The sequence below is a fragment of the Narcine bancroftii genome, chromosome 1 (assembly GCF_036971445.1).
Source record: "Narcine bancroftii isolate sNarBan1 chromosome 1, sNarBan1.hap1, whole genome shotgun sequence".
Taxonomy (NCBI): Eukaryota; Metazoa; Chordata; class Chondrichthyes; order Torpediniformes; family Narcinidae; genus Narcine; species Narcine bancroftii.
The window spans coordinates 120082815-120099664 of NC_091469.1; the positions used below are offsets into that span (position 1 = coordinate 120082815).

The 16850-nt window shown below is 42.1% G+C and overlaps 1 protein-coding gene across 2 annotated transcripts; it reads right to left on the reverse strand.

Annotated features, from left to right (window-relative positions):
• Positions 1-596: 596 nt before the first annotated feature.
• Positions 597-16490, reverse strand: enc1 (ectodermal-neural cortex 1). 2 transcript variants are annotated; one of them, XM_069937251.1, is made up of 3 exons: positions 15831-16490; positions 9756-11564; positions 597-3454 (listed from the first exon to the last, which is right to left on the reverse strand). In XM_069937251.1, exon 2 carries the CDS (start codon positions 11556-11558, stop codon positions 9783-9785), a length of 1776 nt encoding a protein of 591 aa, XP_069793352.1. In that variant the 5' UTR covers positions 11559-11564; positions 15831-16490; the 3' UTR covers positions 597-3454; positions 9756-9782. The 2 variants fall into 2 exon arrangements, with proteins under 2 accessions (XP_069793352.1, XP_069793362.1); XM_069937261.1 differs by lacking the exon at positions 15831-16490 and adding an exon at positions 15189-15591.
• Between the last annotated feature and the right edge of the window lie 360 nt (positions 16491-16850).

The window sequence follows — 16850 nt, forward strand, 5'->3', positions numbered from 1 at the left end:
ATTCCTTGCTTCACATAGCTCCTACATGGAATCAAATGGTTCCCATTGGAAAGAGCGGAAAAATGCTCATACTTGTGTATTCCCAGCTTCCTAGGACAACGGGTCGAGCAAGGAGGAATTTCACAAATAACTAAAAGACCATCACAATTCCAGGATTTCACCAAAAACTATCAAATATCCTAATGGTGTTAGTGGTATTTTTCCCCCTACCAGCCAATCCCCCCCATCCCCCAACCCAACACCTGCTTCCGTAAAATCCCCTGTATAGAATTTGACCTCCCAAATTGCAGTTTATCTGGATTAAACTCATTTCTCCCATGTTATCAACTGATATTTGATGATATTGGTCACCATAATTCCACCAATTTTTGTGCTGTGAACAGAGATTCACTGAGGTTTCTAATCATGATACATTTTATACATCATCCAGTAGAATATAATTGGTTATTTTAAACATCAGAAAGCAAAATAAAGATTAAAAGACCAAACAATTGTTTGCAACAACATCCTCAGAACATTTGCAATTAAATGGTGCTGGCTCAATAACTCATTTCAGACAACATGGAAGAAATGTCAATACAATTTAATATCTCTGATTTCACATTGTGAAAAAAAAGTTACTTTTACAAAAATGTTACATTCAAGCAATAAAAAAAGGAAACACAGTACATCTTGAAATTACATTTTTTATACACACACATCTACTTTTGTTGGTGCAGACATTATTCATCTCTAATCACCCTCATTCAGACAGGTGTCAGCTCTATTGAAAAGGCCTTTATGCAATTACATTGGAAATAGAAGAGTACGCTTTGTAATGTGTTGCTATGGTGATAAGTGTACAAAATAGGAAGAACCTCCTTGTCTCATGCCAACTTTGTGTGTGCAGTCTGCTGTGAATTGCATTCTCTAGAAACGGTGCAGTGATTTTGCAGACCTGCAATAGCCAAACCACAAGCAAAATTACGACAAAATCAATTCAAAAAGCAGGACCTCAGAAAGTTCCCCGTAGAGCTTGAGGCCCACCCTGCATTCAATGCCTTCTCTTAGCTATTATTCAAAGGCAAATGAAATGATACACAAAATAGCTGATGTTCCTGTCTCAGTGATTGAAAATATGCATAACATTTTTCTTACAATGGTGGCACTGGTCAGATCTTGAAAGTTTATATTATTTCCATTTTTAATTGGTTCACTAGCAAACAGGCCTAGATATTTCAACCAATAATAAACACCTAAACACTAATCATCTACTACTGCACTGCCACTTTACTTCACAAGTCAAATACCTACGTTAATCCATGGATTAACGACATTCACTTTATTCACTTCACCATCCACTCTTTTTCATCCTCACCTGAATGTTGTGATTCAGGTTGATAAATGAAAGATGGTCGCCCTGTCTGTGGCCACAATCTTGATTATTCATGATATACAATGCATCAGAACTTGTTATCACTTGATATCACCCATTGACCCCATTAAAGCCTTCCAGCATGGACCACTTTGATCCATGATCACTTTCACGAATGTTGGGTGATTGAGCATTTCCTTGAAGATAGTTGAAGTCTGTTTTGCAACTTATTTTTTATCACCCTTTCCATTCCCTCTGTTCCCCTCCCAACCCCTCAGACAATCTAACCCCATACATGCCAGAAATCAAAGCTAATATTCTATTGTTTGTATGGCTCAGTTCCCAAGTGGGCAGTGCGTTTCCAACTGATGGAAACTTACTTATGTTCAATTTATATGCAGTCATAATAAAGCTTTTTAGATTATGTTGCAATGCATATATTAAATTTAAGATTTCCAGTGGGCTGACCATTTCCGAATTTTCTCTCACTAATGTTACCTAAGCTGCCCTACAGAAATCAACTAATAATCTAGTATTTATGTCACTGAAAACTTTTATGTGATTTCACACAGTGACTGGTATTTTAATGTGTAAATGCCAAGAAGGAACGATGCTTTAAGACTGATTCTGATGAAAGAATTTTAAGTATAAAGAGTTAATTTGCTCACACTGCATTCCACTGAGCTCTATTTTTAGACAGGTACTGTGACCTGTTTATTTTAAATGGATTAGCATCTGGCTAAATAATGCATGCAGGAATGTAGTGTAGCATGTTAATCCTTTATATGCAAAGAATGCCAATCAGAATCACACCTAAAATCTATATCTGAATTTTCCAGTCTGAATTTTGCTTCTCTCCCTTTCATCTATCATGTACACAGCAGGAAAGGTTGACCCTTGAATCATAATGAAAACTATTTGCAGCTCTGATCACTTTTGTTCATAATGATTCAATGTAATTGAAATGACGGATTTGATGAAGAAATCACGTAGGCTGGATTAACTACAGGAACGAACATGCTCAGAGATTGATTAGCATGCACTAACCAGTGCTGAAAAACATAGTGAAATGTGGGCGAGAATTACAGCATGCAACCTGGTGAACTATAGGCTTGAGAAGGTGACCTCAAAGCCTTCTTCCTGTTCTGGTGTAATTTAAGAACTTGCCTTTGGTCCCTTCCCATTTCCGACTGCAGATTTCCCCAGTCTTTCAGTGCAGGTTTGCAATGTCCATCTTACGTGATGAATGAATGGGTATGGTTTTAATTGTATGAGCTGCCCCTCTCGGCCCCTCTATCTCTGCTAAACAAGTGTGCAAATATTTCTAAACACATCCTCCTTAACTCAAAGTATGCATTTATGAATACTTGTTAATTTCAATGTGCAAGAGTCATCATTGAGCAATAAATATCCTTCGGTCATTAAAAAAACATAAATAACAGATACATATAAAAGCCGTTTCTCTGACCCTCAGGTCAATTTTTCTCCTCCCCCTTTTAATAAAGATTTATCTTCAATGATGAAGTTGTATTTTGATGGTTGTCCACAAGCTGCAGTGTTTTCGAGCCTGACAGCATGGTCACCGCAAGCAGGGCTGTTGCTCCCACAGGCAAGAGTCATCCACATTGTCCACAGTGCTGGCCAGACCCAATAAAAAAGACTTGGGGAAGCACGACTACACTCACGCTCAGCCTCAAATCCATGCCTTTTCCTCTCCCTCCTCTTCCTCGTGGTTGGCTTTGCATTTCAAAAGTCCTGCTACTAGATGACAGTCATTTAAAATATTACACAAAAATGATATGAGCCAATAAAAATTGAGAACAGTGTAGCAACACGGAGGAGCCAATTAATATCACCTTTGATTCATTAGTAATTACCATTGACCCAATCATTGTTCTGAAATAGGTTCACAATGACAACATATGGATGTATCAGGAAAAAATGTTCTCTTCTTTTGTCATAAGCAGGTTACATGCAGATTACCAAAGTCAAGTCAGTTTAGCTTAATTATGAATAGAAAGCTTTATATTCTTCCTTTAAGTTATGTTTCTTCACAGTTTAACAAAAAACATCTTCATGTCAGGAATCCTGGAAGTTGTTCTGTTCGAAAAGAAAACAAAGCTAGATTACAAATACTATACCAACATGACAATAAGAGTTCACCCAATCCAACCACATAACCGGTTCCATGCAGACAAAATCACTGGCTGTACTTTGGCTTCACTAAGTTGTAATCCTTCATTATTCAATGTCAATTTATATTGGTGTTTCTTGCTTTAGCGGTGAATGGGCTCATGTTGTTCATGTTGTTCTGTCTGATCAGATCACAGCCTGGAACCACTGCACTGTATCATCCCATTTCTCTGCTTTTTTTTTTGACCTTGCTCTCAAATCACAATCTTCTGGCGTCTTGGCTGCGCATTACTTCATAAAAAATTTCAATTGACTGAATAATGGCAAATTAATTTTCAAGGCAACCTTTACTGACAACCTCTGTGAACTCAGATTATGTTCATGGGCAAAGCTTAACAAAATAAATTAAATAATTTATCATCCATTACTCGAAGCTTATTCATGAATCTTGAATGCATAATTGTGCATTGTCCATTGGAATCCTACATAGATGAGCAGCATAAGGAATAAAAGAAATAAAGCATTGTATTCACTTGAGAAAACCCATCTTGTCTGCGGTGAACTCAATTGCTTTCTGTAGATGAAAAGAAGTAAGACAAATGCCACAAAGATTCTCCACTGTGATTGGGTTCAGCCTTTATCTTGGGCCCTCACAGGGCAATAAACATGATTTGTTGGGAGAAAGAGTAGAAAGGCAGAGTACTTTTTTTTAATGGTGCGAAGCTGAATTGTGTTGGTTTTCAGATGGACCTGGTGTCACTGTACACAAATCACTGATAACGTGCAGGCTCAGCAAGCGATGAGGAAGGCAAATGTTATGTCGGCCTTCATCTTTTGTTTGCCATGGTACAGTTGTACAGCGAGTAGAGCCGCTGCCACAAAGGTCCAGTGACCCAAATTCAATCCTGATTTCCTCTGCTGTCTGTGGAGAGTTTGCATGTTCTTGTGATTGTGCGAGTTTCTCCTGAGATTCTGATTTCATCCCACATCCCAAGGATGTCTGGGTTGATTGACTACAATTAAACTACCCCTGGTGTTTGGGCAGGAGGCAGATTATGTGAGGTGTTTATAGAAATGTGGGGATAATAAACATTAAAGATTCCATTTATTTTTAGGTACAAAAAACAACAATTCCTTTGTTTAACCAGTAAAATGGGAATCAGTCCAGAATGAGTCTAAATGGGTGTTTGATGGCTGGTGCAGACTTGGTGGCTGGAAGGGTCTGTTTCCATGTTGTTGTGAGTCTATGGCCATTACTTTGAAATATTTGCACAAGTAATTGTTTCACATATCTCCTACAGCCTAAAGTGGAAGTACTTGCACAGATATATGGATAAGAAGGGCTTAGAAGGATAGGGACTTAATGCAGGCAAATGGGACTAACCCACAATAGTTCCATGCTCTATGACCTTAATCAACAAGGGTGAACCAATGTGAGGGAAATGTTTTTATCTCAAGAATACACAAGGCTTTATGAACCAGGGCATCAGATATATAAAGCTCAATAAGTTAGTTCAATTTATTATTAAACAAAAACAGCATCATTATAGCATTAAAACTAAAAATACATTTTTCACTGAAATAAATAACCTGCTTCACCCAAGTATCAAAAGAGCATTGTTCTGATTACAAAGAACATTACAATTTGAACTGCAAGGGAAAACAGTTCATTTCAATACAACTCCATAGCATTACTTGTGCAGATTTATATCAGAATGATTGATGTTTTAACCTTGAACTGTAACCGATGGGACCCCTGAAGCTTTAGGACATTAGGTGGCTGAGTGGAAGTTATTTCTCTGGCAATATTCCCACAAGCAAATGCTGGAAAAATCAACAGCTTTTTCTATCAGCTTTGAATCATGGTAGTGTGGATCTCCATTAGCTATTTGTTTCCTCCACCCCCTGCCCCTCACTAGCACCAAGGATAATTGACAGTTAATTTGACTTCAAAATTAGTCAGTTACTGATCCCCTCTGTCTCAGTCTCTCATTAAAAACCTGTCAACATGGCACTTCCAGAAAGAATTGGGTCGTAAAGTCAGGAATGGGGGATTAATATCGTATTAACCTTCTAAGATTCTGCCTGCAAGAGCCAATAAAAAAGAATACTACAAATTTAATGCAGGAAATTTAATGCTTTTTATTGCTTCGTCGTTGTTTCTCTTCATAACTCATTGGCTGCTAGCCAACCTTATGACAGGGCATTACCCCGAGATCAAGTAAATCATTATAGAATGGCTAGTTCCAAGATTAACTTAAACCATTTGTTTATATTGCATAGAGGGTATCCAGAGTTTTTTTCACGATTTCCTAAACTCACAGTGATGCCATCTCAAGTACAAATTTCCAGCTATTTTAATTTCAAATAATTTCGCTCTTGCCATAGCATTTTCAAATTGCAAATCATTGCATTGAGACACACACTGTGACAATATTTCTTCCCTCCCTGCCTCTCAGGTCTGACAACTGGTCTCAGAGCTGAAACATTTCTTTCCATCGCAGCTGACCTGCTGAATGTTTCAAGTATTTTCTGGGGTTCTTTTTATTTCAGATTTCCAGCATCTGCAGTTTTTTTTAAACTGATTTATGAAGTCATAAGTGCTAGAATGTGAACAGTAAAAACACACACACAGAAATGCTGGAGGAACTCAGCCAGTCTCACAGCAACCATAGGAGGGAAAGATATATTACTTGACATTTCAGGCCTGAGCCCTTCTTCAAGGAATAAGCAAAGAACAGGAAGGTGTAAGAATCAAGAGGCTGGAGATTGGCTGGGGAGGAATACAGACCAACAAATGATGTTAATTGGATATAATAAGAGGAAAGATGAGAATAGATTTTGGCTCTGTGAAAGGAGACAGAAGGAAAAGGGAAGAGAGAGAGAGAGAGAGAGTGAGAGAGAGAGATAGAGAGAGAAACAGCTGGAGGAAAGAGGACAGGAGGAATAAGAAGCGGGTGGGGTGGGGTGCAGATTTAACGAAATCAGAGAAGTTGATGTTAATGCCATTGGTTGGAGACCCAGGAATGTGAACAGCTATTGTTTCTGATTGCTTTGTATTAAACAGTTCTAGCAGGGATGAAGGTCTGATCTGAACCTGGGGAGGGTGTCGGACAGGGAGCAAGCAGCTAACCATCTCAGCAGTGGCTTGTAACTTCCAGAAAACATCTGAACATAAGAAAAAGAAGAAATAGGGTATTCATTCCCTGGTGTGTCCTCCACCATTCATGGATGATCTTTATTTTAGCACCCCAATCTAGCACTCACCCATATTCTTCATATCTTTTAATCACATGAGCGGAGGAATACCTGTCAGGCAGTGGATGGAAAAGAAACTTCAGCCAGCAGAAGGCTTCTATCAAGTCTTGGGGAAGAGTCATCCACACTCAGGTTCAACCTGAGGTGATTGTTTGTCAAGTCAATCTAAAGAACATGAAAGACCAAACTTCCCATAGGGAAGGGAAATTTAGACATTCTTGACCCAATTGGACTAAAGGGAGGATAAGAAAAATGGAAATAACAGATTTCTTCGACTTCCTCTGTCCTCGCCAAATGGGATATTTGGATAAATACATTGATCTCGGGCTAAGACAACAATAGCTCTGATGGTATCATCATCTATAAAGAAGGCCCAATCATTTAAGCCTCCTAAACTGCTCAGGAAAGAAAGTTCAATTTAAAGCCTGTGGGAATGTTGGCAGTTGGGTCTCATGAGCAACTTTAATTCTTGACAAGCAAGTTAAAGACCATTCCATTTTTTCTGTAACATTGCCTTTTGTACAGATAAAAATATAGAATATTTTGATACTCTATAGTTGCTAAGGCCTGTATTTTTTTAATGAACAATATTGTCTGAAATATTTCCATAAGTGCAACAGTTGGAAACAGTGGGATTACCAATTTATATATTTTTAAACAGTACCAGGCCCTTTTAGCCCACAAGCCCATGCAATTCAATTACACCCAATTGACCCCAGTAAGTTTTGAATGGTGGGAGGAAACCAGAGTACCCAGAGGAAACCCACACAGACATAGGGAGAACGTTCAAACTCCTTACAGACAGCACCGGATTCAAAACTGGCACTGTTACAACATTGAGCTAAATGCTATGCTAACGATGCCACCCTTGTAGCTGGGTTTCCAAATGTTTTTCCCAACCAATATCCCGTCACCTCTATAGGAAGTGATGAACTGTGGAAATCAGTTGCAGCCAGAACCAGGCTTGGATTTCATCCTCCACTTGACTTGACCAAGTCATCTACTGACACAGTCTAAGCTCCCACAAGAGAATGTCCATTTTGTCCTTACCAGACCTCAGGAACCATAAGGCAATGAAGGAGAAGGGCTACCATCAATGATAACAATATTAGTGTAGTGTGGATTGTGGAGGGTCATGTGGCTCTCTGTCTGGAATCTGGTGGGAATGTGGATGGCAGAGGGTCATGTGACCTCCATGGCTGGAATGTAGTAATCTGTAGTCATCTCACCTGCCAATCAAGGGTTAGATCTGTCTACCTGTCAGGCTGATGCATGATTGGCCTAGGCAGTTGACATGTGATTGGTCCTCCAGGTGTCAATCAATGGTTAAATCTGCCCAGATTGATCTTCACAGGTTACATGGATGGGTCTTGCACTGACAAAACCAATCTCTCTCTCTCTCTCTCCCCCCCCCCCCCATCCACACCCCTCCCAGAAAGGAGTCCATCACTGAACTCCAGGCTGCAGTCCATAGGGGCAGAATGCAATGGGCCCATCCCGGATCCCTAGCCGTGGGCAATGCTAGAAACCAGGTTCATTTCATATACTTGTTAGTTGTAATTCATTCACTGTTTGTTAAGAGTGCTGTGTCTGCTAGGCATAAAGAGAGTTGGTGGGAACTGTATGTTTAATCCTCACATTCCCAATCACATGATGAGAATGTTTAGCAGAGACTTATTCGCATCCAATGTGTATATATTTTTGTATTACTGCTAGGTATGTGTTCGTTATTTGTGAGCATTGCTGAACTCCAGGCTGCAAGCCATAGGCAACTCTGGAGGGCCAACTGCAGTGGGCCCATCTGAGTCTGAGCAGAAGCTACAATTGAGATAACGTTCATGAGGCTCTGATAGCTCAGTGGTTAGACCATTGGTCTTGTAAACCAGGGGTCATGAGTTCATTTCTCACTGGGTCCTCATTTCTGTGAGGGGTGCTGGACAAAGTGGCGACTCTCTGTCTTCTTTAAGGGAGACAAAGTTAAAGAATTTCATGTATGTCACATTCTAAATGTAGTATTACATTACAATAATGAAACCTTTACCTTGATGTGCATGTACTCATTTAGTTACGCAGTATACCCTGCCTTTGGGTGGTAGGTTCAGAAGAGGTTAAACCCTCGTTTCTCAGTATACTGTGCCTGTGGGTGGTGGGTGCTGAAGTTAAACCTTCATTTCTAGGTATACTATGTCTGTGTGCTGTGTACTTGTGAGTGTGGGCCCTTTTTGTGAATTCCACTGTGTGTGAAGACCACTGTTTGTTCATAATGTGTCCTGACTTGATTTTCTTTGAACCCATCTTAGCTATTCTTGAACACAGCAATAGTACTCAATTGTTGTAAAGACCAAGCAGGGGAAGAAATCTATTTGGCCTTATAGACCACAAATACTGTCTTGGCCACACTATTCATCCCATTGCTGAAAACTTGGCCATTCAGCGCAATATTGTCAGCCTGTTTGAAAACCATCCCAAGCTAGCCTTAAAGAAAAATAGGCAGGAATTTTTCATTAAACTGTTCTAGTTACAAGCCAATATTAAGGCCAAGAGAATTATGTAAATAGATCCTTTCTTTGCAATTTTTTTTTACAGGTTAGATTTTCATCTTTCACCTGCAAAGAATTTGTTCAAGGCCATCTGCATCTGTGTTAAAGAATCTGCCTGATTTTAACATAAAGAATGGAAATTATACTAGTGGTACAGGAGCATGCGACCTGCTTGACCAGTAACTACTGCAGAAGATAATTTAACCCTTCTTCCTCAAAAAGCCCCTTCCCCCTATGGACGATGCTGCTCCCTGGTGTCATGAGGATGTGAAGGTCCTATAACCTTTCGTCCTGCCACTGGATTCCTTGAACATTTCAGTTCACTTTTTCCACTGCACCACAACCAACTTAAAATGGAGGAATTAGGTCAGTTGGACACTAAATACAGAGCAAGTCAGTTTAACCCTATTTCATCCTGTTGGCTTATTTCACTGATTCACTTCTTGGCAATGATCTTAACATCTGCTTACCTGTAAAATATTGAAGTGTTGTAACTTCTATGTTGGAAGATGCTTCCATGTGCTAACAAATGCTGTGGGAATTAATGAGTAAGGTACTGTAGTGATACTATTCCATGTGTCCAAAGTGGGATCATAGCAGTCCAGTGTTTTGCATCTCTGAGTACCAAAATAGCCTCCAACTACATATAGTTTATTGCCAGAGGCTACTGCATGGCAGCTCATTCGCTTTGCAGTAACATCCCCAACTTTAGTCCATTGATAGGTCTCACTATTAAATCTGTATGCAGAACATGCAGAGAATTCAGTATCCCCGCCCATGATAAAAATCTGGTTTCCCAGCACAGCTGCAGCTGTGTACCTCCAAGGCTGAGGGCAGGTGGCCGGCACAGTCCATCTATTTTCAACTGGGTCATAACACTGGACTTTAGGCAGTTTATCATGGCTCACACTGGTACCACCAAAGGCAAACAGCTTGAGCTTGGCACTGACTACCGCTGCATTGCTGACCCCTTCCCGAAGAGGTGCCACCATCGTCCACTTGTTGGTCACCGGGTCATACTGTTCCACTTGCTTCAGAGAAACAGAAGGTGACGCTGGCTGCCTTCCTGTGGCTGCAGTGTGCCCACCCACCACGTACAAAGAATGTTTCAGCTCGGCAGACCCATGGCCAAACCTTGCGACCAGCATTGGAGCTGATTTTGACCATTCTTCATGGAGAGTATCGTAAACCCAAACATCTTTTGAAACACCATTCTCCGACCCCCGTCCTCCAGTCACATATACTTTGCAGCCAATTGCACATGCACTGAATTCTTTGCGTGGGCTGGGGATGTCTGCTTTTGGAATGATCTCCTTTGCTTTATGGTCTATTAGATAAACTTTATCACACATAAAGGTCTGTCCTCCGAGTAGGAGTAGGGCATGCCCTGTTTTGCGAGGTCGGGCACAGAGGCTTGTCACCACGCCATCGTTCTGCAAGATTTTTAATTTACAGTGTATTGCTTCTTCTATTAATTCTTTACTCTTCAGCTGCCGGGTAATGAGTTCTTCCGTGGCCACACACTCCATGAGATAAACAGCAGGAAGGAGGGCCAATCGAACAGTTTGCAGCAGTTCTGGCAAACAACAGTGACGCCTGCTCATATCGTATTTCACCCACTTTATGGTGGTCTCATAAACAAGCTTCTCATCTTCTGTCTCCAGCTCTTCACTGGAAAGAAGCTGCACCAATGTATCCTTTGGCAGCTGCAGAAAATCTTCACTCTTGCTTATGGTTGGGAAGTTACTCAAGCACATTCTCCAGGAAAGCTCGTAAAGTTTAGTGCAATGGTGGGCATCAGAGAGCAACAGCATTCCAAGACAGTTAGTTGGGTGTAGATTTTTCTCTAAGAACTCCGCACACGCATCCCGAATATCTTGGAACTGCAGCATATCACCAGCTTCCAGAAGTGACTCTGCATTTTCTTCATTGATGAGGACACGAGATGAATAGGCATAGTCTAAAAGAAGCTCCAGAACCTCTGGATGTATGGAATTATGGAAGTTAACTTCATTATCCTTGCTCTCACGTAATCCCCCACTGAACATGGCCTCAAAGTAACGGCTGCAAGCAGCCAGCACAGCCCTGTGGCAAGGAAAAGTCTTCTCCCCTGCATGAAGGAGGACATCTGTGAAGAGCCTCTGCTGTCGCAGAAGGTTCAGGTGAGTGAGTACACTGTCAGCATAGGTGGTTTTGTGGAAGAGATAAATATTCATTGAGCCATTGCTGGCTCTTGATTTCCGGTTTTCATGCATTCTTACGGACATCCTCATCAAACACTGCGGGGGGAAAAAAGAAATTCAGAAATCAAGTTAATTCACAAATAGTGTAGTTTTGTATCACATGGGTTTTTTTTGTTGAAAAAGCCACAAACACATTGTTTGTATTTGCTAAACTTAGAAAAACAGCAACCAAAACTAATACTCAATGGCAGCCTCCCATTACAGCCTAAAATCAGAGAGCTGCTTTAGTGGAGCTGAAGAAGTTAAATTCCAATTCAATTATTTCAAATCCTAAATAGCCAACTTTGTGGAAAATTGCATTCCAGAATTTCTTTACTTTTTCTGTCAAAAACAGAACGTTCATTGTTAACCTTCATAGAAAATTTTATTCCCAATAATCAATGTCTTGAATGACCAGTTCCACTTTATAATAATAAAGGCTTTTATTGGTATCACAAGCATATGAATTTTGATTTTTTTTTACGCATTTTGTGGGAATCATGTCTATCGAAGCAATTCTCCTCCTTATCTTGAGTGTTCCATCTAGTGGTTCCTTTTAATAATAATGAAAATGTGTCGGAATCTCTTGCTTTGTAACCTAATGCTAACACTATAATTATATAGTGCTGAATGTTGTCACGAGGATTCCCACATAAAGCAGTGGTAAATGTGTAATTTGTGCATTATGTCTAGTTGAACTGTATGCACAGCAACACAATTATAGACATTGCCCTTATGCCCTTCTACACTTTAGTTATGTCTGAAGAGATCATATAAACAACAATGTGCAATATTGATGAGGAGAGGCCTGTCATAGGTAGTACTGGTGGGAGCAATTAGGGGGTGATGAATTGATAGTATTTGCACAGGAGTATTGCACATTAGAAGTAGATTGAAGTGCATGTTTGCCCTATCATGTGATGACCGCAATGGTCGATAAAGCTATTTGTAACACAAGCAAAATTAACATGTACTTTGTGTTGCTCTATAAAACGTCTACCCATGTATAAACTGCTTCCCAAGCCCTGAAAAAGGTAAGTCGTTAACTCATATTCATGTATCGGCTTCAGTTTTTCAACATGAAGTTCATCACCGAGACTTGTCTTGCTCCTGCATCCATACATATAAATTGCTTTGATACTCCAGTATAACAGTAATGAGGAGCTACCGATTTTGGATACATTAAGAACGGTGTGGCAGTTCAAATAAAAATGAGAGATCCAAGACACTAACTGGTATATCTTTTGATGCTATAACCAAAAAACCTACCCTTAAGCAAAACCACCAAAATTCAATTCACTAAATCATTCACCTCATGATTATGTGTGGAATAATGCAACATACATAGTAACTGTTAGAATTTTCAACAAAACAATGGTTTTAAGATTTTAGTTCTTCATACTTCACAATATACAAAAACTATTTTTCTTTTAAGGGGTGTGGCCAGCTAGGACCTAAAAGAGTACTCTCTATCACACTTATTACTCTGTACATTACACTATACATTGCTTGGGTCCATATAAAAGCACATTTCACAATGCAATTTTCTGAAAGAGTTCAAGTCTGCTTCTTAATTCCATTAGGTTAAATTCAATTACCATAATCTCAATTTTGGCTTTGACATTACAGACACTTATGTCTTGATAATCATTTTTTCTAAAAAAAAATGAAATCCTGAGCAGACAATGAATTACTGGAGGAACTCAATATGTTAGACAGCATCCATGGGTAGAAATATTGGTCAGAATTTCCATTTCTACCCATGGATGCTGTCTAACTAGCTGAGTTCCCCCATCAAACCTTTGTCTGCTCCAATAAAAGAAATTGGTATAGGTAATATCATTAACAATGCATAACAAACCTCCCAAAATGTTTCATTAATCTTTGAGTCTGCTGTCGTTTATAACCAACATAAAATTGCTTACAAATGAAACTATTAGCTTTTTATGGAACAGCCCATCTAATATTCTATAAACCCTCTAAGCTAAACGAGCTCCCACTCCAAGGACACTTTTTGCACCCAGAGTTAGCTAGAATCTACAACTAAAATAAAGACAGATCTTGCCCTGATGGGCGAATAATCTTGCACTCCATTGACATCAAGCAAAGCTGATTATTAGAACACCAACTATGGCCTGAAGTGTTATAATTCATTGGTCAATGGAATCTGCACGTGGGCTCATCATCCGAACTGGTCGCCTCTGTGATGCCCAAGCCCATATAACTGACCATGCTACCTATAGCTCTCCTTCATGTGTCCAAGCTGATAGTGACCATTCTATTCTTTGATTGCCCACCTCAGTCCAAGAAATAAGTGCAAGAGCAGGAGTTGGCCACCTGGCCCGTTCAGCTTCACCTAGCTGGCATTTCTCCATCACCAGCCCCTACACATCGATGCTGACCATCTAGTCTGCACACAGGGGCAACGCCCTAAAAATTCTCGATGTGTTCATGAAAAGGGCTGCTCTATAGTGTGATAAACACAACTGACTGCACCCTATTCCACAAAATAAAGTTCTAATGAAAGGTCTTCCACGCGATACTGCCTGACCTGCTTGATTGTATCGCAACCAAATAAATACTTCTCTGTGTGAAGGTGATGAGATGCGGGAAAGGAATTGCTGGAGGTCGCAGATATGATTACCTGCTCACCGCCGTGAGATGACGGAGAAGCCCCGTTTTATTGCATGGGTCAGGGGAAGCCAATTGCCCCAGTCACCCGATCTACCGCGGCTCTTCCCAAACACTGGCAGGGCTTTCCTTCTCCCACGATTACTTGGAGATGAATCGTCGCCGTTTCCTGACTCCACCTGAGAGCTCACTTAGCCGCTTGAGCGGAAAGCTCAAGCCGTGAGAGGCACTTGGGTGCCCTAATAATTTGCAGTCTTGGCACAAGTCAAGGCCCCATCCTCAGATGAAGTGGTGATTCCCAATACAAACACTGGCCGCTAACCAGCAAAACGAACCCAACTTGATCATTTAACATGTGCGAAGTAATGGCTTGCAACTCTGAAGTTCAATCCTGCCGCTTGTGGAGAGGAATTCCTCGTGGGTGGATATTTGGACGCTGCGAGAATTGTTACCGGATGGTGGGGGGGGGGGGGGGGGGGGTGGAAACCCCAACTAATCTTTTACTTAGCCAGCAAAATCAAAACGGCAGCTCTGTAATTTATTTAGGAAGAAATTCCTGAAAGAAATCGGCAATCCGGACCGTCTACCCCAGAGACTTCAAATCCAAGGCCGATTCAAGTCATTGACCGAGGGGCGGGGTAACATGCATAGAAATGACCACTGAAACATCTACACTGTTGTTCACCGCAGCTCCTCAAGACCCCTCACCGTCTTCCTTCCAGCGCTGGTCCACCAGCTCCTTCAATGCGAGGTGAGGAACTCTGCGAGAAAGTGCGGCGGCTTCAGTCGAACCGCTAACGGTTTCCCACATGGTCGCTACCGCCTGGAGCTGTTTTCCAGCCATCCTTCAGCTCATTCACAAGGACAGAGCGCCGATGTCCGGAGTGCTCGGCACACGGGTAGCAGAGAGAGAGAAACGGGACGCGAATACACAAAGGGACCCGAGTTTGAAATGCATATTAAAATGTAAATTACTATTGGATGTCCCGCGAACATCAAATCTTTGAGGAGTACGTTTAGATTCAGCGAACCCACCCAAGTCTTACTCACATCGATTTGCAAAGAGCCAAAGAAGGAAGTTTGCTTTAAGTTTGCTCAGCTCGCCGGCTCCTGGGTTCCGCGTTGGAAGATGGCAGAATCTGAGCAGCTGCCGGCCTCTTCGTCAGGCGAACAGCGTCTCCTTTCAGACGCGCGGGTGCACACAAGGAGCAAATGGGCAGACGAATATAGGCCACAGAAAGAGGCAACGCAAGCAGGAAGAGAGAGAGAGAGCTGCTGCTTCCCGCTGCCATCCGTAGGGGAGGGAGGATTTGTAACAGCGGCGCGTGTAGCTTCACAGTCTGTCCAGCCCCTAGAAAATGGCAATCGCCCACTGCACACGGACCCACTCTGGCACGACCCACGGTCCCAATTCCTCACCCTCGTCCCACACACTCGAGCAAGGCGCAGTGCCCAGCATCGGTACCCACAGAATGTGACCACGTCCCCACATATATAATGACTCAGGCCCGCCTTGTCATCCAAGCCGAACAGTAATCCCTGCTTCATATTGTCACTCTACTGCATTTGCCCTATTCTCTTCCCTTTGCTCAAGTGTGTGACACCTGCCCCCAACGCGCTTTCCACACTTCGGCCAGAATCCCAGACTCGTTCTTTCCCCGACGTCGCCCTCCCAGAACATTACAGTGATACCTTGATGAAGAACTCAAGCCAGAAACGTTGGTTATGTATCTTTATCTTTGCTACGCTATGACTTGCTGAGTTTTTCCAACATGATGTTTGCAGACTTTCGTCTTTTACCACGGGACACTGATGCTCTCTCTGGCCTCGCACTGTTTTTTTTTAACATTTAAACACATTTATTTATTTCCTCCCTCCTGCCTGACACTGACTGCAGTTCGTCATTGTGCTTTCTGTTACGTTTGTATCTCCAGTCCGGCACGGTGACTCCAGCCCACACCACTCCAGCTCCCCACAGCGACCCCTGTCTCGCACCAACGCAGCTCCCCGCGACTCCTTTCCCGCACCAACGCAGCTCCCCGCGGTAACATCTGTCCCGCACCATCCAGCTTCACACAGAGACACCAATCCCACAATACACAAGCCTATCCGGTGACTCCAAACCATAGCTCCCCCTAATCCGCACGGTGACTCCTGTCCCCGGTCCGCACGATTAACTCCTGTCCTCAGTCCTCACGATTAACTCCTGTCCCCGGTCCGCATGGTGGCTCCTGTCCCACACTGTCCCCAGTCCGCACGGTGACTCCTGTCCTCAGTCCGCACGATTAACTCCTGTCCCCGGTCCCAACGGTGACTCCTGACCCACACTGTCCCCAGTCCGGACGGTGAATCCTGTCAATTTCACGGTGACTTGTCGCCGTTTACAGACTCTTGCTGCACATCATTGTCCAGCCCTGTATTTTGCCCTCTGCGAGTCCGGTTAATCCCGCACGGGAGCGCCGGCATCGCAATTAATCACAATTCATTGCATTGATCAATGAATGGTCGACTTACCGAAACTTGTCGGCAGCTGATTCGGCGAGTGAATGCATGGTCCGGACAGCTTCGAGATGTGGGGTCGCCTGTGTTCAGGTTTGTGGTCTCCTAGAGCTAAGCAGTGTGCTGAGAACAGGCAAATCAGCTGCTTCGATATCAGTAGTTGGGCATTGACTGCTTAGAGACAGCAAACTTCTACAATAAGGAACTGTCACC

Bases quoted from the DNA above. Each gene is read 5' to 3' on its own strand.
- enc1 (XM_069937251.1), bottom strand. From the start codon at position 11,558: ATGAGGATGTCCGTAAGAATGCATGAAAACCGGAAATCAAGAGCCAGC.